We start from the raw sequence: 24,677 nt of genomic DNA, 5'->3' as shown, positions 1-24,677 counted from the left end.
ACGGCCGTTTAACGAATGTATTGTATTTGAGAAAACTGTTCTCAACGATGGCTAGGTCCTAACCAGGGTTAGTACTGATACCAAATTCATTCGGGTTTTTCTTGAGAATGACAGCATACCAGACTCAACGATTTCACAGAATGTTTCATACTATTATTTACTTACGATCACGCTTTTTCGTAATATTCTTGGTCGTTTCGTTTTTGAGTGTTTGCAAACGATCCTATAATGCCTTTAATGTTATCAGCAAAGCACACTCGGCGCCCCTTCGTCGATGACTTCAACCATTATATTCCTAGACATAGATCATTATTTTTTTTTAATATCAACGCCTTTTGCGCCCTCTGTCGTTCACACAGCCATTGTGAAACAAACTACAGGTTTTCCTGGAAAACATTCTTGAGAACAAACGGAAATCCTTCCTCCAAACAAATATACCAAATCTTTCCCACAGAGAGGGATAAAATGATGAAGATCTTGAAAACCAATCAACAACTTACCACCATGCAGCTATACCTAATACTTCAATCAATATTTTGCAGTGTACGAAGTCTATACATTGTACATGTACAGTGCAGAGGGACAGTGGCGAGACTAAGCTTCAGGTTGTCAAAAGAAATTTAGGTAACAAGTCACGTTTGACTTGTCAGTATTTGCCACAAGCGGGGGAAATATGTGCCATTTGTCACTGGTGAACTGAGCGGTGCATTTTGATTAAAGATTTCCGCAGAGGCGCAGAACAATCAAAATGGTGTCATAAAATAATGTCCCTCTCTTTAATGTAATATTTTCATTCTGCAGTTTCGAAAATGATGACATTTATGTTCGGCGTGTTGTGAGCTCTCACTTGAAGCAGACGCTGCTTTGAATAGCGATGAAGCAAAGATGACAAAACAACACTACAAGAGGACACAGACGAAAGGCGCATACGAAATGGAATGCAGTGGTAGGCCTTTATTTCTCATAAACATGTTTCTTTCTTGATTTTAATTCTTGAGGATTTGTCAACATCTTGTGTGACGCAGTTGTTTTTGCAGGTTATAAAACTCACGCGTATAATCTTTGAACTTTTGAAACGGCCTAGAAAATGAAAATAATTTGACCTTTAACATAATAACAAACATATTTAAAGTGTAAGGCCTACGTACGTGTGGCGTGTGAGGTAATCGAGCCTCCCCCCCCCCCCAGGTATTCTTTTAATCCTAGATAGCATCATTAAAATAACACCTTTCGCACTGAAGGAAACCAAGCTAAAGGTGTAGAAACCTTTTTAGGAAGTACATCACCAGCCGCCTGTATACAAATGCAGCACGATCGATATAGTACAGTTCTTTTTTATAAGACAATCGGGCAAAAATGAACGATCTTTTCCAATTCTGAGGAATACTTTTCTGTGAGCAACATGTATTATGGGTGAATACATGTTCCCAAAAACATATGTTCCCCATTGCATATGTCCCCTAACCCTAGCCCTAACCAATCCCAACCCCAACCGTAAGGATTTTGGGGAACATAGGTATTGGGGAACGTTGGGTAGACCCTGACTCGATAACACCAAAGATTTGCTTTAAACTAATCGTTTTTTACTCCCGAGATAGTAAACAATGGTTACCCTTGAACGTCAGTGTAAAAGACCTGCTTGTCGTATGCATTCAGAATTTGTCAATTGAACATTATTGCATGTATACATAACCAAAAGAAATCATTTGACTCAGCCGATAGATTTTACACCGAATGCACAACTTGACAGCGACGGACAGACAAAACGGGCGGAGCCCACACTTGCAATTTCTTTGACAGTCTAGCCGCCAAAGATGCCGCGAAACGCCCGTTGTGCTGATCGGCAACTGGTTGGACAATCACGTAGCTTGGTAATTGTGTTTCGACAACCTTGCGCGGGGGTTTCTCGGGTTGTTTTGTCCCCCTGGGCGACGGGGACAAAACAGGAAAGAGAACCTCGTGTAATTTTGTATAATTCCCGGGCCTTAGAATTTCGTTAGTAATGTTAACCACATTAGGGCCCTTGCCTTCCTCCTAGTAGTGTTTTCTTGCTCCTTTACGTGCTCGCTGCGGTCACCATCACTAATCGATACTCATTGATCTCCGATTTCACTTCGTAGGCATTCAATTAGTCGATTCCGAATTCGAGACTTCAGTTCGGAGCAGAAATCAGAGTGGCAGAAGAGACACAAAAACAATTTGCCGTGACGTCAATGAATATAGTATTCTCTTTTCTTGATCAAAACAATTGACAGCTACGTATGTCTTCGCTTATTATAGTTTGTACTATAACATGACAAGGTTCGAACTCAGAGAAGTCTTTCGTCTTTCACAGCAGTCACATTTCATCTGGATGAATAGTTGAATATAATTTCATTTTTGAGAAAAAAACAAATTGTCAGCATTAATATATTTAAATGCACAATATCAAAGCTAATTATGCAGAATGTTTTCTATGACTTAAAATCAAAAATCCAAAATTTCATTAAGGTATTCGTTCCCTAGGGTCATAAAGCGACCTCCAAACCCGTCAACGTTCAAATTGTCGAACTAGACTGTGAGTTGAAGCAATGACCAATCGACCAATGTCATGTAATATACATTATGCATTTTAGGTGTCTCAGAGGCTGTTCTTTGTTATTTTAATGTAGTTACAATGAATGCGCAAACTGTTAATCCATGCCTATCCCAGCGGTACACATTCGGTCCCCCACTACTCCGCCTCAATGCATGAGGTATACATTATCAACTAGGCAGTTACCTGGCTTTGGCGGTTCCTAGGACACAGAGAGTTGCTGGATGTATTAGTCTCTGTTGCGTCCGAAATCGCCCATTTATTCACTGTTGCGCCCGAAACCACCGCGAAATCGGTGGTCTTTTTGTCACGCTGTATCGTACGCACCCATATGAACAGCAACCTCTATAGTCATATTGGCGGGTAGCTTGGGAGTTGCCCTTTCAGACGCCATAACAACGTAGGAAGAGTAAGAGGGAGGACCCCCCGGGGTCGCAATCGCTTAACAAAGGTTGAAAAATCTAGGCTGGACCAAGCCTCACCCACCCACCGAGTTTGATCGTCGTGCGACCTGCCACTTCCGAGAGTAAGCCCGTACCAACATCCAATTCCAAACAGAGACTTGCGTATTACTATATTTTGTTTCTCTGAAAGTCATTTGTTTTGTGGTGCTTTCCTCCAGTTTGGTCTATTTTACTATACATTCAAGATGAATTATACTGGTCGAGCCTTTCCGTATAATATTCACTCTATCACACCAATGTGTCATGTTCTGTCAATCACACTCCGTCTATGTCAGGTCATAGGACGGAAGGAAACGTTAGATGGATGACACGGCCGTCACTGTTGTCACTTAAGCTATAAGATTGCATCACCAAACATGCTTCAGGGTTTGCTCTGCAGGAGATTTCATCTCCCGAGGCTTCCCAGAGTTCTCCTACCTGTTTATGTCACAGTTCTATAAGCTTCCGTCTCAAACAGATCTTGCAATGTGCTCGGACAACAAGTACTGGTACTTCACTACCAAGGGCGGATCCAGAACACAATTTTGGGGGGGGCAAAAAAAAATTTTGGTGCCCCCAAAAAGTGGGTCAAAAAAATTACGGCGTGGGCTTCGGGGCCCGCTTAAGGGCCCCGAAAATTTTTTGCATTCTAGATGCTCTGTGGTGCGATCTGAGGCAATTTCTGACCACTTTAACCAATGTTTTTTTGAGGAAAAGATGGTGGTGTACTCATTGCCTGCCTTTTTTGCGATGTCACATAAAAAATAAAAAAATTGGTTTCGTTTTTTGGGGGGCCATGGCCCCCTCTGGCCCCCCCCGGATCCGCCCTTGTTCACTACCACATCTAACGTTATTGTCTCAGCATGGTCTCACCCTTTGCTTGAATGATTTTTCTTTATTTATATATTTATCCAGTTAAGTCATGTTGCTCGAAGTACGTTTTGAAATTCCTTTCGATATTTCTGTTTATCTCTATAATATTGGCTGGATGGGTTTTGTGCTCATTAAATGTCTTATTTTTGCCGTTAATTCCTTCACCGTTTCCCCCTAACAGCCATCACGTATCGCTGTGGAAACCTACTGCATGCACACCACGCATCCGGATTATACAAAAACATATCACTGCTCTTTTTTCCATGAATTTATCGAGCCAGATATGTCTGTCTTACTCATATTTCCAAGGGAAAAACGGCCAAAAGGACAATTTAAAATATCGAAGAAAATATGAATTTCACGCAATGTTCTGGAAAGAGGATTTGTAGCCATCGGGGATAGTTCAATTTGTTTGTTAAAAAGTGACTGTTTTGGGGAAGTTTACAAAATATTGATTTGGAAAACGGGAACGCGGTTGACTTCAAACTAAGACGATAAAACAATGGTTACATACAATACACCGGTTACCCCCATAGGACACTATTCATAATATCTGTGCGCCTTTACAGAAGTACTGTTTCTTAAGCTGGGTTTTGAAATGGTTTAAGTATGGCATTGTTTTAAAAAGGTTTGGTACGCTCTTGGTTGGTAGAACATGTTGTATCAATGTGGTATATTTTTGTAATGTGTACAATCATCAGGAAATGCGGGACAGATTGCAATTTTGCTTTGATTCAGATCTGAAAGAATTGAAAGAGTCGATAATTTTGTGTGAATTAAGTTCAAAATGTAATGTATAAAAGATATTAGTACCCCAAAAAATGAACGCAATTTAACATCACTATGCTGAACGATACTGAGAGTTTTTCACCGCCTCGTTCTGGAAAACAGCGTCTTGTATACACGTTCTGGTCTTGTATTCACGTTCTGGTCTTATATTCATGTTCTGGCCTTGTACTCATGCATTGGTCTTGTATTCACGCTCTGGTCTTGTATTCATGTTCTGGTCTTGTATACACGTTCTGGTCTTGTATTCACGATCTGGTCTTGTATTCATGTTCTGGTCTTGTATTCACGTTCTGGTCTTGTATTCACGTTCTGGTCTTGTATTCACGTTCTGGTCTTGTATTCACGTTCTGGTCTTGTATTCACGTTCTGGTCTTGTATTCACGGTCTGGTCTTATATTCATGTTCTGGTCTTGTGTTAATGTTCTGGTCTTGTATTCATCGTCTGTTCATGTACCTTCGAAATATATCATTACTTACCGACGTCTGTTTATCGCCCTAATCAGAAAAGAATACCCTGTACACAAGAGACGGTCAAAATTCTCAATGGCAAAAGAAAAATCGCTGGGTAATGCTGTTTGAATTCATGTCGTATGCATTTCACCTAATGGATTTATACTGAAATTAAAGCGAAGTCCAATCTATTTTTATCCCAAATAAAGGGTATGGAATTGAAATAATTGGAATCGTAAATGGAGTTTCTGTTGATAGGTTCAGATCAGCGGTATGCAATTACTGTAGGGAATTCGGCGGATCGTATATCGGTGACTTACATTTTCTCCTGCTATTCCGCAGACAATAAACATTCTGACGATCCGAATGTTTTAAAGCCATGCCGTAGATTTATCAGAATTTTGAATGATACAGATGCGAGTATTCACTTGAAATCAACCAAACCTAAGGTCTACAAATGAGTTTCCAACGTGTTTTACATAATTATAACCAGATTCTTTATTGAGAATTTACATCAAATCGCAATTACCTTCGGGTTAATGTTGCTTCTTCTGCGTGTAACCTGCCAATAATGTAATTTCGGAAGAATAAACCGCTCGTTGCAAAGTTTGCTCTCACCTCTATTCTGTGGCATACTTGCAATTTGGGAGGAAATAAATTCCAACGCGCTTCACACCCTATTCCAAAACCCTCAGTGAAAGTTCACATCATACCCTCACTATTAAACCCATGAATATTACTGAAATTAATTTTGTTCGAAACCGACATTTTCAGTACCGACATGTCTTATCACTAGTCGGGTTTTTTTTTTTTTTTTTGGCATTTTTTTTTTGGGGGGGGGGGGTTGGGGGAGTGGGAGGTGACGACTGGGGCTGGCTTTTTTCTCTAACAAAAAAATAACTACAGACGGGTTTTTTTCCTCCGTTGGGAAGACTTTGCATAATTAGTGAATCTCATACCGCTACAAGAAAATGAGGCTACCCTGTGGCAGTTTTGATCAAAAGAAACCGAAAAAGTTGTACCGAACATCGTGCTACTGTAGCGCAGCGAGAAATCGTACAGGTGCGGAGAGGGATTCAAAATAAAATGCCTTGCCTCGGGGAGTTAGAAAGCGGGGGAGGAAAGCAAACATGATGGAAAGCCTTACATAAGGTTACAGGTAGAAACGCGTACTTGTCCACGATTACGAAACGGTTCTTACTTTGAACCTTACATAAAATTCAAAATTGAAACAGTGTTATTCTTCTTTTATCCTTTATTTCCCTTCTTGTGTGCCCTTTGTATAGGAATTCTTTGACTGCATTACCAGAATGTTTAAGACTCAATGTTCTAAGTGCATCACGTACCGGTATATCCCGAGTGTTTTGTGAGGCACAGTCTCCGCACTCAGCTATCCAGAAAATTGAAACATGCATTTTGATATCGAGGACCGTTTTTATCGTTGGCATTCCTGGGTCCTAATTATCTCTTGCCCCTTTTTAATTAGTCTCATTAAATTCCACGGCCTTCAAATTTGAAAAAGGAAAAAAATCTGGTATGACGCAAAGACATGGTATGGGTGTGATTATCCTCACTCTGCGTCCATCGAAAAAGTGTCAAAAGAAAATTGTCTAGCAATTTGTCGGTGTGAATAGTAAAGTGGGGGGGGGGAGCTACAGGAAAATACTAGACTGCAGAAAATGTCCAAGCTTAATTGTTGATCATGCTCGATGTATTTCCTTTCTTTTGACCACAATAAGGGTGTTTTTTTGTCTTGTTAGATGCATCGTCATGCAGTGCACACTCCATATCAAACTGAGGATGATATCCAGGTGTGGCATGGAGGGGGTAGCTATCAAGGGGAGGGGTTGCAGGCATCTGCTATTTTATCTATGAGTTTTCTATTTTTTGCAACTCAAGGGGGAAAGATCACCTACCCACCCCCTTACCCCCTTACCCCCCCCCCCCCCCCCCCCCCCCCCCCAGTAGATCCGCCACTGCTGTTTGTCCTGAATATCTTATGTTATAGGCCCTATCACTTGTGAATTTATCAAATTAATATAAATGTATCAGGAAAGGGGGTTGTTTGTTAATTAAATTCGCTCACGTACACGCAACATGCCTTGGACAATCAAACGAAAGTGCTAAATTATTTTTTGAGATTATTTAAAGGTTTAATGTTCTTTACTCACTGAATGAATAAGAAACGTAATCGTCACGAAACATCAAACAATGAATCTTTTTTTTTCCTTTAAAATTGCAAAAACTCTCTTTACGAGTAATACAATTTATTAGTTACAAGTTAAGATTCCTCTGAACCTGAATATACATTCGTTAATTACTATATGTACAGTTTTTTATGTCAAGCAAAATACAAATAATTAGGTCCATTTAAAATTGCACGTGTTCCTCCACCCGTGTCCACACACAGTAATTAATCATTAAGTTGAGATTTACTATAAAAGGCCACGTGTTTTGGGGGTTTTTTTTGCTCAATGTTGTGCACTTTGTTGACTTCTACTGCATTCTGTGTTCCTCATTAAACTGGCAACCCAGGGCCACTCTTTCCATTACAGGGAACAGTCTACAAACACATATAACAAGTTTAATTGGCGAGTTGTTCACTTTTATCTAACTTCCATTTTTAACGATCCATCCATCTTTAAATTTGTGTCTTTAATGAACTGCCAAAAGATGAAAGCATCCCCCGTTTGCTTCGATTCTCTCCGTCCCAGATATTTTATGAGACCATTCCCCAACCGCTATGTGTTTAAGGTGATTTTTATTTTAAGGGCAAACTTGTTCGGTAAAAAGGCCAGGATATGCCACTGTCCACAAATTGTAATATTAAGTGCGCCATTGAAGATTTAATTCAGGAATTTTCTGAAATGCAGAAAAACCTTGTATAATTTTGGGGGTAAACCAATTCGGGTGGCTTATGGTCCATACAACTATTTTCGAAGCTGAAGAACACAGTCCGTGTGGGCCTGCTCTCCGCACCCTTGCAAATCAGGTTGTATATCTCATGGTTATCAAGAATTAAAATATAAATTCTGGGCAAAAGGCAAGATGAAAAGTGAAGAAATCTCAGTCATCTAGCAAGCTTGGGGTTCCACACGGACCTAGACGCCCACCGGCGTTATTACGATAACCAATTACGATGTATTCGTTCGTGCCTGGAGAATTAACATCAAAAAAATTAGTTCTGAATTGCACATTATAGTTCTTAAGACCACGATTAAACATAAGTTCAAATGCGTCAATAAACAAATAGATGCAGCGGGCAAACTTAAAAAAAAAAAAGTGTGTACAACCATTACTTTCATCCGCGTAGAAAGAAAGTAGACCCTTTTGCGCTGTTTTTGTAAAACTCCTTCAATCAAATATACTTCCTACTTTTTTATAGGCTATTACTTTCCTGTAATAACTGTTAATTAATGACCGTAAAAAGGCGAAGTTTACCCTTCATTACAGCTGGCTTTTGACGCTCTTTATTCGCACATTGTATCCACTAACTTCACTTGCTGTTCAGCTCACTCTCGCCATTTTGTCCACTTATCCACATTCACTCCACACATTCACTCCACACATCCCATCCACTCATTCTCTCCAACAACAAAACCACCGCTCTCGTCACCTAGTCCCACAGCTCTGCTCAAAAGGCCTGCGTCTTAGCAACTTCTCTTGTCCGTAACACTGACTTATCCTTACATCTCAACTGCCATTTACTCATTCAGTCATCAACAAAACTCCAGACAACGATTGTTTCAAGCCAAAATGTAAAAGTCACTTCCGCTTTCCCAAAAATGTCTGTTCGTGTTCATGTTTATCATTTAAACTGGTAACACTAAGACGTAAAGACTTTCAGGTACAAAAAAGTTAAACATTTCGAACCAAACTTTGAAGTGCTTCAATGTTAAACCTATAGGCTCCATTGTAAATTCAGATTTCGAAATTACACAAATAGATGTCATTATATGGTGCAGTGAAATTCGTGAATTACACTTGTTCTGAGACGTGAAATGAAATATATTGGTGCAAAGTTATATTTTTTATGGAATTTCAATGATACGAGTGTTAACGGGAAAACCTATATATTACGTAAGGCATTTACTAAATTTGTTCATTGCACATTTTCATAAGAAAGTATTCAGATGTTACTTAAACTCGTGTTCTTCCAAAGCAGCCGCTGTGGTCAGGCTTGGCAACTCCTTCGTGAATCCCTCCTTGCCGGCAAGAAAGTATGTCTCAATCGTCCCTTTGCCCTGTCCAAAACAAAAAGCAAACGGAAGGAAAATTCACAATTAAGAAACAGCTTCAGCTTCATTACGCTTGTCACCTCAGCGCTCATTCAGTCTTGCAGTTTCGGAATCTAATCACTGCGTGGGTTTAATTGGCTACTGGCGCTCCTCGCAGCTAGGAACCTCCCATAGACCTCAGTGATAATTACGCACATTTCCCGAAATTATTAAATATACTCTCCAAGGTGTTTGAGACAAACATCAAATGAAAGCTTATTTCACCATCTTTCATTTTCAGTAAGACATAAGGTCAGATTTTCTTGCAACCAGACCTTGGAAAAGGATAAGTAAACAATCCAAAACATACAATTTTCGGGGATTTCAGGCCGTAATGCGCCTTTAATGATAAAGAAAGACCATAGACTCTTCACCTTCATTTGCACGCTGCCCCGCTTCTCAAGATGAAAAGTTCCTATTCTCATCAACACGTCTTTGCACTCGGGACTTACATGGATTCGCAAAGCTGCAAAGATAAAATCAAAATACAAACACAATTTTACAGAATTCGTATTGAAAGAATGAAAAAATTAAAACAAACGGGTGTTTTTGGTGACTGGGTGCTGTAGCATCAGATTCGTCGGTAGAAACGTTACATTTTCTGTGAGGGATTTTTAGCTTTGAATATCGCTAACGAAATAATGTTTTCTGCTTTTTCTTAGTTTCTATTTATATCACCACCTCTATTGGTACGCCACTGCTGTCGCGTAGGCCAACAAAAAAATCATCGATGTGATCGTGAAGAGATCCTTTAATGTTTGGATAGCATTAGAACGAGACATTATTGATGAGCAAAGCTGAAGTAATAAAACGGCAATGGTTGATTTTACAGTGGTCCTAATCCCATAGGAGCCGTATCAAATTTCCCGCACAGAGAAGCAATTTCCTAGAGTATTTTGAAAGACAAAAAAAAAAAAACGGACGTTAACAATCAAAACCTATTCGGGCTAGCACTTCACATGATAATCACTAGCTGTATGGAACGATAGAGGGCGCACTCTTTAAAAACTCGTAAAACCTGACCTCTTCTGTTGTTTTGTAGGCTGCAAGACGGTCGTGTTATAGTTAATTTGTCCAACGCTTAATTGTTCGCTGTATTTTCAAAAAAATGGCTGATAGAAAAATCGAGAGAAGAATCTATTTTTTCCTCCTTTTCGAGATAAAAAAGCGCAACGAGCACCCAAACTCCAACGCCACGATACTTAGGCTGACCTTGATTGCTTGGTGAACACACACGATATTAGAAACCACCGGGAATAATCATTCAATCATCAGAAGAAATACAGTCACAGGGGACTATGAATCCAAATTGACAACATGCGACCGATCCTTAGACTAAGTTCTTTAGAACCTGCGTGCCTATACTCAATAACGTGTACTTTGCTTCAAGATTATCTCTGGCATTATGTGGTCACGTGCGATGTTACAATTCGATTGGACTCTTTTGGATTGAAATATAATCCGTTCATCGGACAAAAGGAATGGAATAACCGGGTATTTGGAATTTTAAAATGCATCAAGATGAAAATGGAGAACACCACTATTATTTAAAATTATGATTATTTAAACAAGGACTAACAAAATTACCAGACTCATTTTCTTTGAAGTTATTTGTTTGGGTTTTTTTTCCCGAATAAGGAAATCGGTTAACTGATACTCTTTCTGGTAAACCTTTCTATACTTAGGAACCTTTCAAACGAATTCTTTAAATTTTTCCAGAACCTCATTAAGTTGCATGGATTTTACAAATAAAAGGAAGTAATCTTCTTACCTAGCCCGGTAGACTCCATCCTTGATGCGTAGTTTACGGTGTCCCCGAAGAGACAATATCGCGGCATCTTCTTACCAACAACACCCGCGACAACGGGGCCTGTACGCGAAATTAAAAAAAAAAATTGTCCCCCATTTTTATATCCAGGTGCAACAAGATTGATAAAAGTCGCTACAATTTTGAAAGAATTAATTGCTTTCCGTAATTTACTTTTTGGTTTATGATGTTTATAACTCCATTAATGTAATGGGGGTGAAAACGCCTAACAACTGGAAAGCCAAGACAATCAAAACCTTTAGTTCTCTATCATTCACAATGAAGTCAGAAGTTAGCCATTTCATTCACACGAGCTTGTTACCTAATGATCAATAGAGGGCGCTATGAGGAGTTTAAACGGCTCCACAAATTAGGTAGATTTCCGGGGCGGATCTTGGTTTGCAGCAAGTGGGGGTTAAGCAGGCATCTGCCATGTTTTCATGCACGATTTGCCCATTTTGTGCGGCCCAAGAGGAAGGTTCAGATCCCCTTAAACCTCCTCCCCCCTGTTGATCCGCCACTCGAGTGGACCAATTGAAGTAATTTACATTGCTTAAAGACTCACACACACCATGATCCCATTGGCTGGTCCCAACCCACGGGATAGTCTGGCAGTAACTTACCCGTGTGGACCCCAATCCTGAGCTGTAGATGCTCGTCTGGTTTGTGAGAAATGTGGAAGGTCTTCACAAAGCTGAGTAGATCCAATGCCATGGTGCATATCTCGCCTGCGTGCTTGTTACCATTCCGGACCGGCAGACCGCTAGCCACCATGTACGCATCACCGATGGTTTCAACCTGAAGATTATGAGATTAAGAGAGGTGACTTGGATTACATTGAGTCTTTGATGCTGCAGTTTCACTGGGCTATAGAACGGTCACGTGTCAAGTTTAAACGAATGTGATATTATTTACGGCATCAAAGTACCGTCTTATGCATTTCAGTATCTTTAATCTTTCATTAAGTGTGTGTAATAATAACGAAATTTAAGGAAAATCCCAAAATGGAAGATTTCCCAAAATGGACGAAAAATGGAACTGTTGTTCGGAACGGTCTCCCTTGTGGTTTTCTTGTGCCTATTTATCTGTAAATTCTGCAAGATTCTTAAATACTAATAAGTCATTTTTTTTAAGGATAAGATATCGGATCATGTAGGATTATCGGATAATAGGATTATCGATTGATTGAATAGAAAAGGTGATTGATAAAATGTGATGAACTACAATCACACCAGGGCTCTTTATTTGTTGGTCTTCATTCTTGCCAACCAAATGTTTTCCACGATAAGGCCTAGTGAATAATGTAACGTCTGAACTCACCGGTCGTAGTGTGTTTGGATAGGACCCGTAGTGCTAGCACGATGCACTAGCACTTGACCTTTGACCTATTCACTCACCTTGTACACGTCATAGTGCTCTATGGTGCCGTCAAAGCCAGTGTACAGATTGTTCAGCAAGTCGATGACCTAAAAAAAAAAATAACGATGAAGTTAATTTTACCCAAAAAATATTTAATTCAAAATGTTATCACATCTTGACAGAACCAACAAAATATGTTGTGATTTGCTTCAAATACTATCTTAACAAAATGATGGGTTTTTTTTCATGGTTAAACAACAACAGATGGATGCAAAACAAATCGATACTTTTTAAAGTATTACTTAAAAAGTAACAGACAGTTACAAAATATTAAATGAATGTTATTTTGCCCCGGTATGTTCCATACGTAGGCTCCTCGTTAATGAGGTGTTGTTACTGTCCTTTCGTAAACCAAAACACATGTTACATTGACAATGTTGTGTTAGGGCCTACGTCTTTAAAGTTGTCTTTAAGGTTCAGAATCGGCATCTGTGCAAACGAACCGAGAGAGTTCTTTAATAACGAAGTTGTTCTTATTCATTATATACCTGCATGGGAGAACTTGCCGCCGCTAGTCTCGTGAACCCCACAATATCGCTGAAGAACACCGTCACCTGCTGGAAGGTCACCGGCTCCACACTCTTGCCTTGCTTCAACTCATCGGCCACACACCTGAGCGAAACACAATGTTCAGCTCATTCTTAATATACTTCATAGTTAATGTTACTCCAAACTGGCTTTGGAGAGTCATAAACCCTTAGGACGGATCGTAAGTGAATAAGAAGGGGCAACGGGAACCATCCCCCAAACGCTTTTTATGTAAAAAGGGGATGAAAGATCGAGTATTTAATCTATATACCAGTTACCTGGTTTCTGTAGATGAGAGATTGGCAATTGTGGAGAGCGCCACCAATTTATTATTTGTTGCATACCTTCTCCCATCTCCCCGATATTCAGTTTCTGATATTTTTTTTTCCTGTTTGAATATTTATTGCTTTCCAATTGTTTCGATCCACAAGTGAGGTTGATTAAAGAAACAGGGACTCGGCCTCAAAGAGCTTTCCATTATTTCCGTTTTCCCCCTCCTTTTAAAATATTTTGTTCAAGTACGCCTACATACAGTCGATGTAGGCCGTAAATATATCAAGGTCTCTAGACATTTTTCTCTCGAAGAAACCACTTGCCTCATTGAGTCGGTCACGTTTGCGGTTTATAGTATGCTACGTATTGGTTTCCATGGCAATACCTAACCTTAGAAAATCATCTGGTTTCCTTTTCTTCTCTGATTGGGCAAATGAGGCTTCCTTTAAAACCTCGTGGCTTGTCAAAAACACGTTTATAGCCTTGTTGGCCAAACGAGCAAGCCTAGAATAAAAAAAAACTTGTATAATGTTCAATGTGACAGTTCAAATGGTAAAATAATTCCCAATATTTTACCAAATCTTTCATTTGCAAATCGATTACTTTAATATATCAGGTGACGAGAAACATAAAACAAAATTTGTCTTTCTCAAGTAATTTTATTTTCTCTATTGTTTTGATTTCGAACGGATTGAACATCCAAATGTATACCTTGGTAATATTTGATAGAGAAGTTCGTCTGTTCGTTTCTTTTCCTCCTCCAGTTGTTTGGTCCGTTCGTCTACCATCTCCTCCAGTTGATCTGTGTACTTTTCCATCATGTCCACCATGTTATCGATTAGATTTCCTTTCCTACGAAAGAGCGAGTGAAAGGTCTCTTGAACAAAGTATTGGACTAATTGGGAAACCGCCTACAGAGGGCGGAAATCGCTCATTTGTTGGAGCGCTGGTATGGTTATCTGGAGGTCGCTGGTTCCTATATCTCGCTCCAGTCAATTTCTTTTTCTTTTAAATTTTATAACTCAAAAGCATTATCTTAAATCAGGCAGCGGGCGCTATTTGTATTTATAAAGCAGATCCGTAAAGCAAGGATGGACAAGAGAGGGCATCCTGTAGGGACACTGATGAGTATGTTGCAGATTCCCTTGGTTTTTCTTTCGACCGCTATCCAATTCCAGTTGGTTGTAGGCTTGATGTCGATTATGTAATTAAGTATAAACGACAACGAAACTCGGAACTGATTTTGGTCGTAAATTCTGCGTTCGTATGGGCTCCGTGCGCCAACAAAACAGGGCGCCCTTTTACCTGGCAACGACGTCCCATGGGCGGGACACTACATTTTGCTGGTTGACGCGCGCGCACAGTTCCTTGTGTGTGACGCACGTACACCAGGGGATTTGTAGTATGTATACACGCAGTGGCCGCGCTTCGCCGCGGCAAAATATTGCAGTCAGGCAAGATGGCGTCGTCTGGTCACCCCCAACTGAACTTTCTTTGCCGGTGAGGGGTTGCTTGTGAACGGAGCGGATAAACCGAGTTCTTATATAATTTAAGAAAGATACGTTCATTGTTCTCTTTGAATACATTCTGTATAGCCAGTGGCCTGGGGTAAGTACTTCCGTAATGCACGTACATTGCGGCAAGGAACCTACCAACAATGCTTTGCGACGCCAGCTGCATTTCCTTCACAAGTTTTTGTGATGGGGATAAGTGATCGGCAGGGGGCGCCCTTGGATAGGGCAGTGGGATGCGTAAGTGAAGTGATGAACAGTAAACACAAAAGGTCATTTTGTAAACATTTTACCTGCCGTGCGAACACTGCTGAAGGTGCTTAATGGCGTTGGCTATGGATGGTCTGGCCTCGGGATCAGCTGCCCAACAACTCTGCATTAGCTTCACCACTCGACTGTCCACCGACTCGGGGATGGCTGGTCTGAATGGGGGATCCTTGCAGGCTTTCACTAATTGTATTATATCTGTTTGGAAATTGTATTTTTCAATTTCATTATCAATGCATAAAACAGATGAAATACAATTGAACGCCACGAACTATACCGAGCATTGGGATATACTGATCATCCCCTTAGGCTAAAAAAAGTTGGTACACTTATGCTTAACATTTCTGAATATAAACACATTCAAACTGTCCATTATGTCTTACCAAAAATCCTTCTGAACTACATTTAGATTTAAAAAAACAGCTATTTAAAATCTCTTCGATAATTTTGTAGATAGTTCCCGGCTTTGGCCCAACGATGACATGCATGGCATCATAACAGATGTAGCAATACGAACAATAACAATTGCTGGGCCGATATCAAACTTTAAACTGCATAACTTTTTGGCATGGTGTCGAGTAGGAAAGGTACGTGTATTGGTCACATACCTTGAGCTGATAGTTCCACCATACAATAAGGCGAGTCGCGGAGGAATATTTCCTGAAGTAAAATGCCGTACGAATAGCAATCAGCGCTCTGTGTTCCTTGCAACGGCGGCTTCTCCATGTTGAGTAGTTCCGGCGCCGTTGTGAGATTTCCTTTGTAGAATATAAACAAATATAAATAGAATGAGGCACTTCCAATTTTATCTTCTGAGTAGGCCTACTCCTTTCAAATATTTACACGACATCATCACTGGCGTAGCTAGCTACGGGGGCGCACGTGCCCCTCACAAATTACCAGTGGCCTAGGTGCCTCCACACCCCTCCCCCCAAACAGAAAACGATATTTGGTACCCGTGTTTGGTTGAGAAAATAATTGGACATTTTGAGGGACCACAATAGTTTGTTGATCCTTGGGTGTGAAGGATGGTTCTGACATTAGGAAATTGATTCATTTTCTTGAACTGAGCGGGAATGCATTTTCGTCCTATTCAAGACTCATCAGCCGCATTGGTTCCAAGGAACCGGGGTAGTCCATAGTTAGGTGTTTGACAATTGGGTGTGGTGGGGAGAAACCCTTTAAAAGTTGATAACAGTAGTGATCATGGTGCTTGGGCTCATGAATGAGGTGATTTTAATTATCGAGCGTATCTCCAACGAATTACTAACGATTAAATTATCACTGACAACCCAAGTGCAAAGAAACTTCCAAACTCCAATATTGGAGTCAATTTAATAGCGCTGCTCAGCATAACATTTTTTAAAGCAACGACGATATTTCCTGAGCAAAAAAGCAACAGGATACCAGTCAGAATGGCAAGTAATAATTACTTGTCGCTGGTACTCAGCTCACAGATCCACTCACTTGCACATTTAGCCTCTGCGCTGAACCTGTTGTCCGCAGCTCCTTCCCTGAGCTTGATCAGACCGAAGTCCGAGATCTTACAGACCCATCGGCTGTCCACTAGGCAGTTGGTTGACCGCAAGCTGCCGTGGGACTGAACGGGTGAGGAGTGAAGGTGATTCAGACCCTGCGTGGATGGATCCAAAAATGGTCACAAACAAACAGAGAGTTGTTATCGTGGGTGGAATTAAAGGTTAGCCATCTTGACAGAAACAACTCAAGTGAAGTACAAACAAACTTACTCTGGCCACATCCATTGCGAAGGACCATTTGAAGAGGTAATCCAGTTTGATGTGATCGTTGTTGAGTACATCCTATCAACAAAATAAAAAACACAGAGACGAGTCAGTACATTCAGAAACATAATTGCTAACTGCAGGTGTCTATACATGTATGATCCATCGTGATTTTGCTCAAACAGACGTGGACAGAAAGCTGGGACAACTAGACTCCTATAAATTCATTTTGTTTATTCACTTTCGTGATGACTTGATGAGTTGGACCCATCTGTCCTTGTCAAGCATAGTGTTGGAAAAGAGATGGACCGCTCAGACCAGTTTCGAACTCGATGGATGTTGTCAGTGTCATGTTGGGACGACCTCTACGGTGAGGGGCGTCGGAATTCCAGAGAAGAACACGACTAGCTGGCTCATTATGGCGGAAAACGTGACCGGCTAGCCGAAGGCGACGCTGTCTGATGATGGCGGAGATAGGTGAAAGGCACCGTATAGAACGGAGTTCGGGAGATATTGTTGCCAAGAAACGTTCTGTACAGCGCGCAACACCCGTGTATAGGCGTCATCAATGGATGTAGAGATTTGTTTCGTCAGGGTTCAGAACTAACAATCAGGATTCACAACTCTGTCCTATCGTTATGTTCATAAAATGGTTTCCATTTCCAACACTCTGTCACAGCTTTTCTCTAACAAGTCTACGACTATTTCCAGTATTCAGCACTGGGTTTCTCAAGTGACAGTAATTCTAGTCTTTCATGGTGCCAGTTTGGTTTCAATGTTTACTTCGCTCGCCTCCAATAATTCTGCAGAGGAAGTCTCAATTATTGTTAGGAAATATCTCAAGGTTGTCTGACTCTGGTATGAGAATCATTTCAAATTGCTCTGACTTTCATCCTTTCTCGAGTTGTGTTGTTTAAGTGTTTCCCGACCAGGAGGTTTCAGCAAACTGTAATATGAAGGAGGGAACGTGTCTTGAAAGGGAGTATCGTTCAAAAGTCAAGAATTCGGTTTAAAAAAAAGAGTGGTCACAGATTCTACAGAAAGTTTGGCCTACCTGCAAACTTCCTCGACTGCAATACTTGTAGACGATGCAGACGTTTGGAAGCTCTACGCATGCGCCGAGGAAAGGGTTGATGTTCGTGTGTTGGAGATCCCGGAGCTGTACATATGAACAGAAACAAGCACAAAATTGGATTTTTAATCCCTGTTTCTTTTCATTGATTTCGCATCTTCATAGTAACAACCTTCGTTGATCCATACATCGTATTCGTAACTTATACTACAATACCGTTCTTATGCATTCGTGCACATGAATGTCATGCACGTGTCAGTTCGTACAAATCACTTTTATATACATGTACATGTATTTACATTAATGATAAGACAAAAAATACATAACATGAAGCCAAAAATCAATATTAGATTCTTTACGTAAAAGTCAGTCAAAAGTCGTCCTTACGGATGATTGAAATGTTATATTTACCTTTTGTTTTCCACCATTACCAAAAATGTGTTTGAAGAATCAATTGAAAAAATGAGGTAAGAGGTTGTGAGGTTCATTCAGTTTCCTACCAAACTCGCCGAAACACACAGATCTGGTTTCATTATTTTATATCACCCGTTTTGTTCCTTTCTGTTGGTCCTGTTTGTCGGCATTACAGACTTTTTCTTGACATGACTCATCAGGTTTGTACACGGAAAACTAACGACGCCTTTGGATCCATCCTTGTAGCTCTTCACCATGGCCTTGTCATGGGATCTTTCATTAAAAAAAATAATGATGATAAATAAAACTGTACCTGTTTGAATTCCTTGAGGATTACTCTGTTGACGTGGAGAGCCGGTTTATTGATGGGTTTAATGGCGACCCAGGCTCCTTGGTACCGACCCACTTTGGTGAAGGCATTGGCGCTGAATAGCGACACTGCGCTGCCGTCCATGTTGCGTGCATGATCACTGATTTGGGACGAGAACTGGGGCACAGAAATCGAATCAGTTAAAGTAGAGAGTCACATATTGGCACAGAAATACTGTTCTTTATTATTATTGCCGTACAAGATGGAGTTAATCATAAAATAGCATGTATTACGCCCGTTATAAAGAACGTCCATAGTGCCGTTGATTCAAGATCAATTATACACGAAAGGAAAATAAACTGGAAAAAAAGGTTATTAAATGACCTATGCAATATAATTTCTTTAATGCAATCCTTGAAAATGCACCCTTGTGTCTAATTGTTTTTGCCATTTTAAAGGGTATTTTGGTGCCTTTTTGGCTTTTATGTTAATGAGAATTTCCATATTCATGAGCAAAACTGTAATGTGACTCCGGGCAGAAAACTCGATGTTACAGCTATTTCAGCACAAAAAGTTGCTAGAATTTTGGATATTTTGCTGTTTTACATTTTCTTTTCTTTGGTGATTCCTTGTAGTTTACGTATATGGCAGTAAGCCAATGAGCAACCCATTCTCACACTTGTTTTCAATGAGAACATTTTGGGTTCACAATTGGAGCAGAAGACCCCTCAACTAAGCAGTGTCTTCCTGAAATGACATCACAGGAATATCGCGCTCAGTTGTCCTAAAAAACATGGACAAGTTTGAATGTTTAAAATGTTTAAAGAAGTGCACTTTTCAATAAAGTTAACCAAAAAAGGCATGGCAACTAGTTTTCAAAAATTTCAAAGCAGTAAAAAGTTGCACAAAATGTGTTCCTAAAAAAAATCATCGCATTGACCATTTAATAAATGAAGAATTTTAGGAATAAAAAGTCTTCAATAGAATTTAGCAAATTAATTGTACGATAGAAAACCAAAACCCAAAAAAATCAGACTTATAGGTACAGAACCCCCAGGTCTTATAAGCAAATGGAATGAATCACAATCTGTATAATGTTGGCAATTGATTTCCTGCCAAGTGTTACATCATGATGAATTTTAAACAGTTAATGTTTCATGCGCAATACATCGTAATTGGACAGCTTGTCAGTTGAGTGGAGCGTCGGGATTTTTTAACATACATGTTATTGTGCTTGAAATGACACAGCTTATTATGAATTGACGTTTATATATTAGAAATGTGTAGATTGTTAGGTGAGAATTAAATGTCTGCGTGGTGGAATGTAAAATATGTAGGCTAAGGTTTGCGGTAACACCATGGAGGCAAATCTCTCTTGTGACTGTGTGTGGTTCTGAAAAGAAACATAACACCACGTTTTGGACTCTGTATGTCCCTCGAATAGATCGTTGTTTATTTCGCAGCACAACTCGCTGTATAGCGAAGTACACAGTGTAAAAAACACACACAGACACACACCTATTGGCATTTCTTCAATCAACGTTAACATTCCACTTCAATTGGCCCCGATCGTAGTTGGGCGTGGAATCAGTTAACGTACTATGCAGTTCGGCACAGAACGTCGTGCGCCTGACCGATTGCGTGGTTTGCGCATGTTAGTCAGTGTTGGGTGTTTTTACCACAGCGAACTCAATCGAGGACCGTGATTGATTTTACCTGTTCCCGATGTTTCGTCTAGTCCCAACTCCTCCTTCGTGTGATTTGAAAGACAGAAACTCTCAATGCATTAAGGCAGGTTCTTGCTTTGATGACGCGGGATCAAGCTCATTTGAATACATGTATTATTCATAACCGTCAATGCGCGTACTATGTCGTTTCTGTGCGTGCTCTCAAAGATGGGCCAATCAAAGTACAGGAAAGGAAGTTCCACTTAGCAACCAATAGAAGCAACCTATAAGGACGTGGCCCTTTCTCGTTTTATGAAGACTGAGATGGTCAGAGCATACTGACTGGAACGTCGAGTTTGTACCTCTGGTTCTTTTCAGAACCATTCTCTTAGTGGTGTTTCCGCAAGCCTTTCATTCATTAGTATCTCCACCATGCAAAACCTCAAATCTTACTTTTATGAAGTCAGAAAATCAATATACGTTTCTTCTTGCTTGGATATCATAGTCTGACATTTCGAACAATGATTGATTCGGGAGATGGATATATCGTAATTGTTTGTTATTAAATGAAAACACGGAGCCATCTAGGATAATGTCAATGTTCATTTGTGCACCACATGCACATGTTGCTAAAGGCGTAGTGGTAACATGTTCAGTTGCATGACAACGACCATAGTGCGATAACCAAGATGGTTGTCCAAGGCTGCAATAGAATGAGCTTCGTGAAAATCGGGAGGGTAGCAACACGAATATGTTTGTTGCTCAAAAAAAATACCACAACTACCACAATGTCTCCCACTCCGCCCTTGCGTTTTGACAAGACGATCGTGACTTTGGACATTTGCCCTGGTGGAAAAGCCTCGAGGCGACTGGAGGAGAGACAACACACGTTGAGTAAGCCGTTGCGCGCGGTCGTGCCGAACCAATCGGCCTTCATCGATAGTCTCCACACAATTCGCCTACAAGTCATCCACAATGCTTGAGACGGGATGACCTTGTACAGACGGTCATTCCCGGCAATTCCGCGTACGATGAACGTGTTGCTCATTTTGCTCTTTTTTGTTGCCCTTTCATTCACACTTCCCGGAAATCAAGCCTTGAGGAATAGATCGTGTACTGACTTTAGGAGCAATCTCCTTATATTAGCAAAGGCAAGGACGTCAGTCACATTTGATCATTCTCCTTTTTGCATAAAGGGAATTCACTTAGATAAGTATCACGAAACGGAACATCAATCACGCGCGTTTAGTGGAATCAATCAGCACGTGTATGAGCCTAATATATAATGCTTGGACTTGCATTCTAGTCGAGAAATAAACGGGATTTTGTTTCGGTCTTTAATTCAGTAATTTCCCTTTTGTGTTTTCTCACCTCTTTTCGCATTTTCTGTACGGTTTGATGTGGTGTGGTTGGTGTGGTGTGGCGTGGTGCGTGTTTATGGTGTAAATCGATGTAAACACACGTGCAACATCATCGATAAATCGTGGACAGAAACTGAATAGAAGACTCCTCGATTGGAAAACGTGTATCAGATTAATTTTAAATGTCACTATTTGTATGTACTATTTTTTTAACTTGATTCTTATCTTTTAGTCTTAATTTCTTATGTAAGGTGCCTGAGAGGATTTTTATGGATTTGGCGCCATATAGAAGTACTTCATTAGTAGTAGCAGTAACAGAAGTAGTAAAAAAACGAATTAATTTTGGGGGTTTCCTCAGTAATGTGTAAATATTGAACACTGTTTAGACGGAAGATTATGGTGAGCCATCCCAACCACCCCAATCCACCCTTGCCAAATCATTACTGACGTCACACTCAAACCACAATGCGCATGCGGGAAAAGTGTCATATCTTTTATTTATTTATTACTTCTGGTACTGAAATCAAGGATTCCCCAAATAGCGCCCTAGGCACTGTCAGCTCGAAAGCCTGAAGAAACCTGTAGAGAGAAGTGAATGAAAAGACATTACAGTTTTAGAGGTGGGAGGAAAAGCCCAGAAGAATATTCTGGGGGAAACCCACGGAATCAGGCAGGGACTGAAAAACCCAATCCACATATTGGCCGAGCCGGGATTTGAACCCGGGTCACAGCGGTGGAAGGCGAGGAAAGTACCGCTACACCAACCTGACTTACCTTGCCCATACTGAATTCGTAGCTGGTCCCGAACTTTCTTCGCATGTGATCATCATGGGAGAAGACGATATCTTCGAAGTTGATCTTCCAAACCTGCCGCCTCAACTCAGCTTCGTACTTGCGATTCCTACCAGTGAAGAAAAGGTTAATTAACTGATTAACAATAATGATGCAGGATGCATATAACTCCTTAAAACACTGGAAACAATCAACCCATGCAAAAACAATCATTAGTTTTGCAATGAAAAATTGCCTGGGTTAATTTTACCAAGCAAGGGTGAAAACTGCAACTACCCATGTATGACCACAAGTTTTGGTTGAATTTAACATAAATTATGACCCAAATTGGTAAAGGACAACCCAATTTTGGGTAGTTGCACTTTTGACCCTCGCTTGGGTAAAATTAACCCGGGCAATTTTTCCGTGTGGCTCAATCTTTTTTTTCACTATGAATAATTAAAGCACATATTTGCCAGTAAAACGTCGGATATTTTTTCCTTTCCCTTTTGTAAAATAAACATTTCACTTCAGATTTCAATGCTGTGAATTTAAATTCATAAACCGATGAAAATGAATTGGACACCAAACCTGTAAACAAAGAACGCCACCATGCTTGCCACCACTACGACTAGAACTGCAGACACAATGACGATAGCCAGTTCAGTCGCTAGAACGAGCAAGAGATATTACAAAACCGTTAATTACAACAATAAGCTTCTTAATTGTTATACAGGGTGAGTAAAAAACGCATCCCAAATGGCAGGACTAATTTTTGAATGAAGTTTTGCCTGTAGCACTTTCAAAATCTAGGATGTGAAAGCCAAATCAATGAGCTTTCCTTTAGTGCAAGAATCATTAAAATAACCAATGTCATTTGCAAGTTACGTCATTTTGAACACAAACGCCATTATAAAGGTCATTCCACGGATAAAAAAGGCATGTGTTCTTTCAGCAAAAAAAAGAAAAAAATGCACAGCATCCATTTGAGAATTCTTTTCGTTTTGATGAAAGAACACTTACTTTTTTGTGATCCGTGGAGGGAACTTTAAATCGGAGTTTTAAACGTTTGTGTTCAAAATGCCGTAACTCAAAAAGAACACGAATGATATGGACGATTCTTGTACTAAAAGAGCCTATTGATTGGGCTTTTTTATCCTAGATTTGAAAGTGTTACAGACAAAACCTCATTTAAAAATTGGTTCTGCCATTTGGGATGCATTTTTTTACCCGGATGTTGAGCAACTGGGTTTCATATATGATAGAGTCATACATCAGTAATAAAGGTGTCGAGGTTTTCAACAGGCGATTTTGCTTTGCCTCTTTAGGTTTTTCGTTAGAACTTCCAAACATAAATGTTAATAGTATAATGTTGTCTGCGAAAGTGAAGGTTTACCCGGCTATTTTAAAACGTTTATCATTCGAATTCACCGTTTCTAATTTTCAAATTCGTCCGGCAACATCGATTTAGTGCATTGCAAATGTTCAATTTTGTCTTTTGATAGACAATTTCAACTTCATTTCAATTAAATTCAAGCAATGAGCACACGTTTTCGTCCGGGAGTATTCGATTTCCACGACAAACCTTGTTATGCACAAATCAAATTCCTCTAATTGGTTTATATAAGACGGATTCGATCTTTGAATGCTGCCATTCGGCAACAGCTTAGACGAATTTGAACTGTAATGACGTATATTCTCGACCCAGTGACTAAAGAGGGTGACCAAAATTGAACGGTAAATGACTTAAGTTGTTTCGTTAAAATCATGTGGATTTTGTATAGGACGAAATAGAACGTTACAGTTGGTGAATTTGAATGACAAATGTTTAAAATAGCGGCTGAGAATACCTATATTAAGATTATAAATAACTTTCTTATAATATTATTACAGGCTCAGTCGTGTAATCTCATTGTTGTGGTATATTACGTGGTCGTGTAAAACTCACTTGTGAGGATCGGTTGACACTTGACATTGTCCCATCCACAATCAGGTCCATTGGCGGGCGGTGACGTACCACCTCCTGGCCAGTATATAGTCCGGTTAAGGTCCACATAGATCTGTTCGCTACCAAGATTACCAAAACAAAATACATGAAACGTTCCGTATAAATACCAATTTTCGGTTA

The 24,677-nt window shown here is 40.1% G+C and overlaps 1 protein-coding gene across 1 annotated transcript in view; it reads right to left on the bottom strand.

Annotated features, from left to right (window-relative positions):
• Positions 1–7,590: 7,590 nt before the first annotated feature.
• LOC119745541 (atrial natriuretic peptide receptor 1-like) overlaps positions 7,591–24,677 on the bottom strand; it is a 35,321-nt gene continuing 18,234 nt past the window's right edge. The window contains exons 6-21 of the mRNA XM_038221935.1: positions 24,498–24,616; positions 23,141–23,219; positions 22,553–22,679; positions 18,754–18,927; positions 18,009–18,113; positions 16,961–17,032; positions 16,680–16,845; positions 15,821–15,970; positions 15,239–15,410; positions 14,146–14,286; positions 13,122–13,245; positions 12,612–12,680; positions 11,838–12,012; positions 11,179–11,277; positions 9,782–9,873; positions 7,591–9,374 (exon numbers count right to left, since the gene is read on the bottom strand). Coding sequence (XP_038077863.1) covers positions 9,267–9,374; positions 9,782–9,873; positions 11,179–11,277; positions 11,838–12,012; positions 12,612–12,680; positions 13,122–13,245; positions 14,146–14,286; positions 15,239–15,410; positions 15,821–15,970; positions 16,680–16,845; positions 16,961–17,032; positions 18,009–18,113; positions 18,754–18,927; positions 22,553–22,679; positions 23,141–23,219; positions 24,498–24,616 — 1,972 coding nt within the window. The 3' untranslated portion in view covers positions 7,591–9,266. The remainder of the gene's footprint in view (positions 9,375–9,781; positions 9,874–11,178; positions 11,278–11,837; positions 12,013–12,611; positions 12,681–13,121; positions 13,246–14,145; positions 14,287–15,238; positions 15,411–15,820; positions 15,971–16,679; positions 16,846–16,960; positions 17,033–18,008; positions 18,114–18,753; positions 18,928–22,552; positions 22,680–23,140; positions 23,220–24,497; positions 24,617–24,677) is intronic.

Source organism: Patiria miniata, unplaced genomic scaffold (genome assembly GCF_015706575.1).
Source record: "Patiria miniata isolate m_02_andy unplaced genomic scaffold, ASM1570657v1 HiC_scaffold_7, whole genome shotgun sequence".
In the NCBI taxonomy this organism is placed as follows: domain Eukaryota; kingdom Metazoa; phylum Echinodermata; class Asteroidea; order Valvatida; family Asterinidae; genus Patiria; species Patiria miniata.
This window is presented reverse-complemented; position numbering and strand designations above follow the sequence as displayed.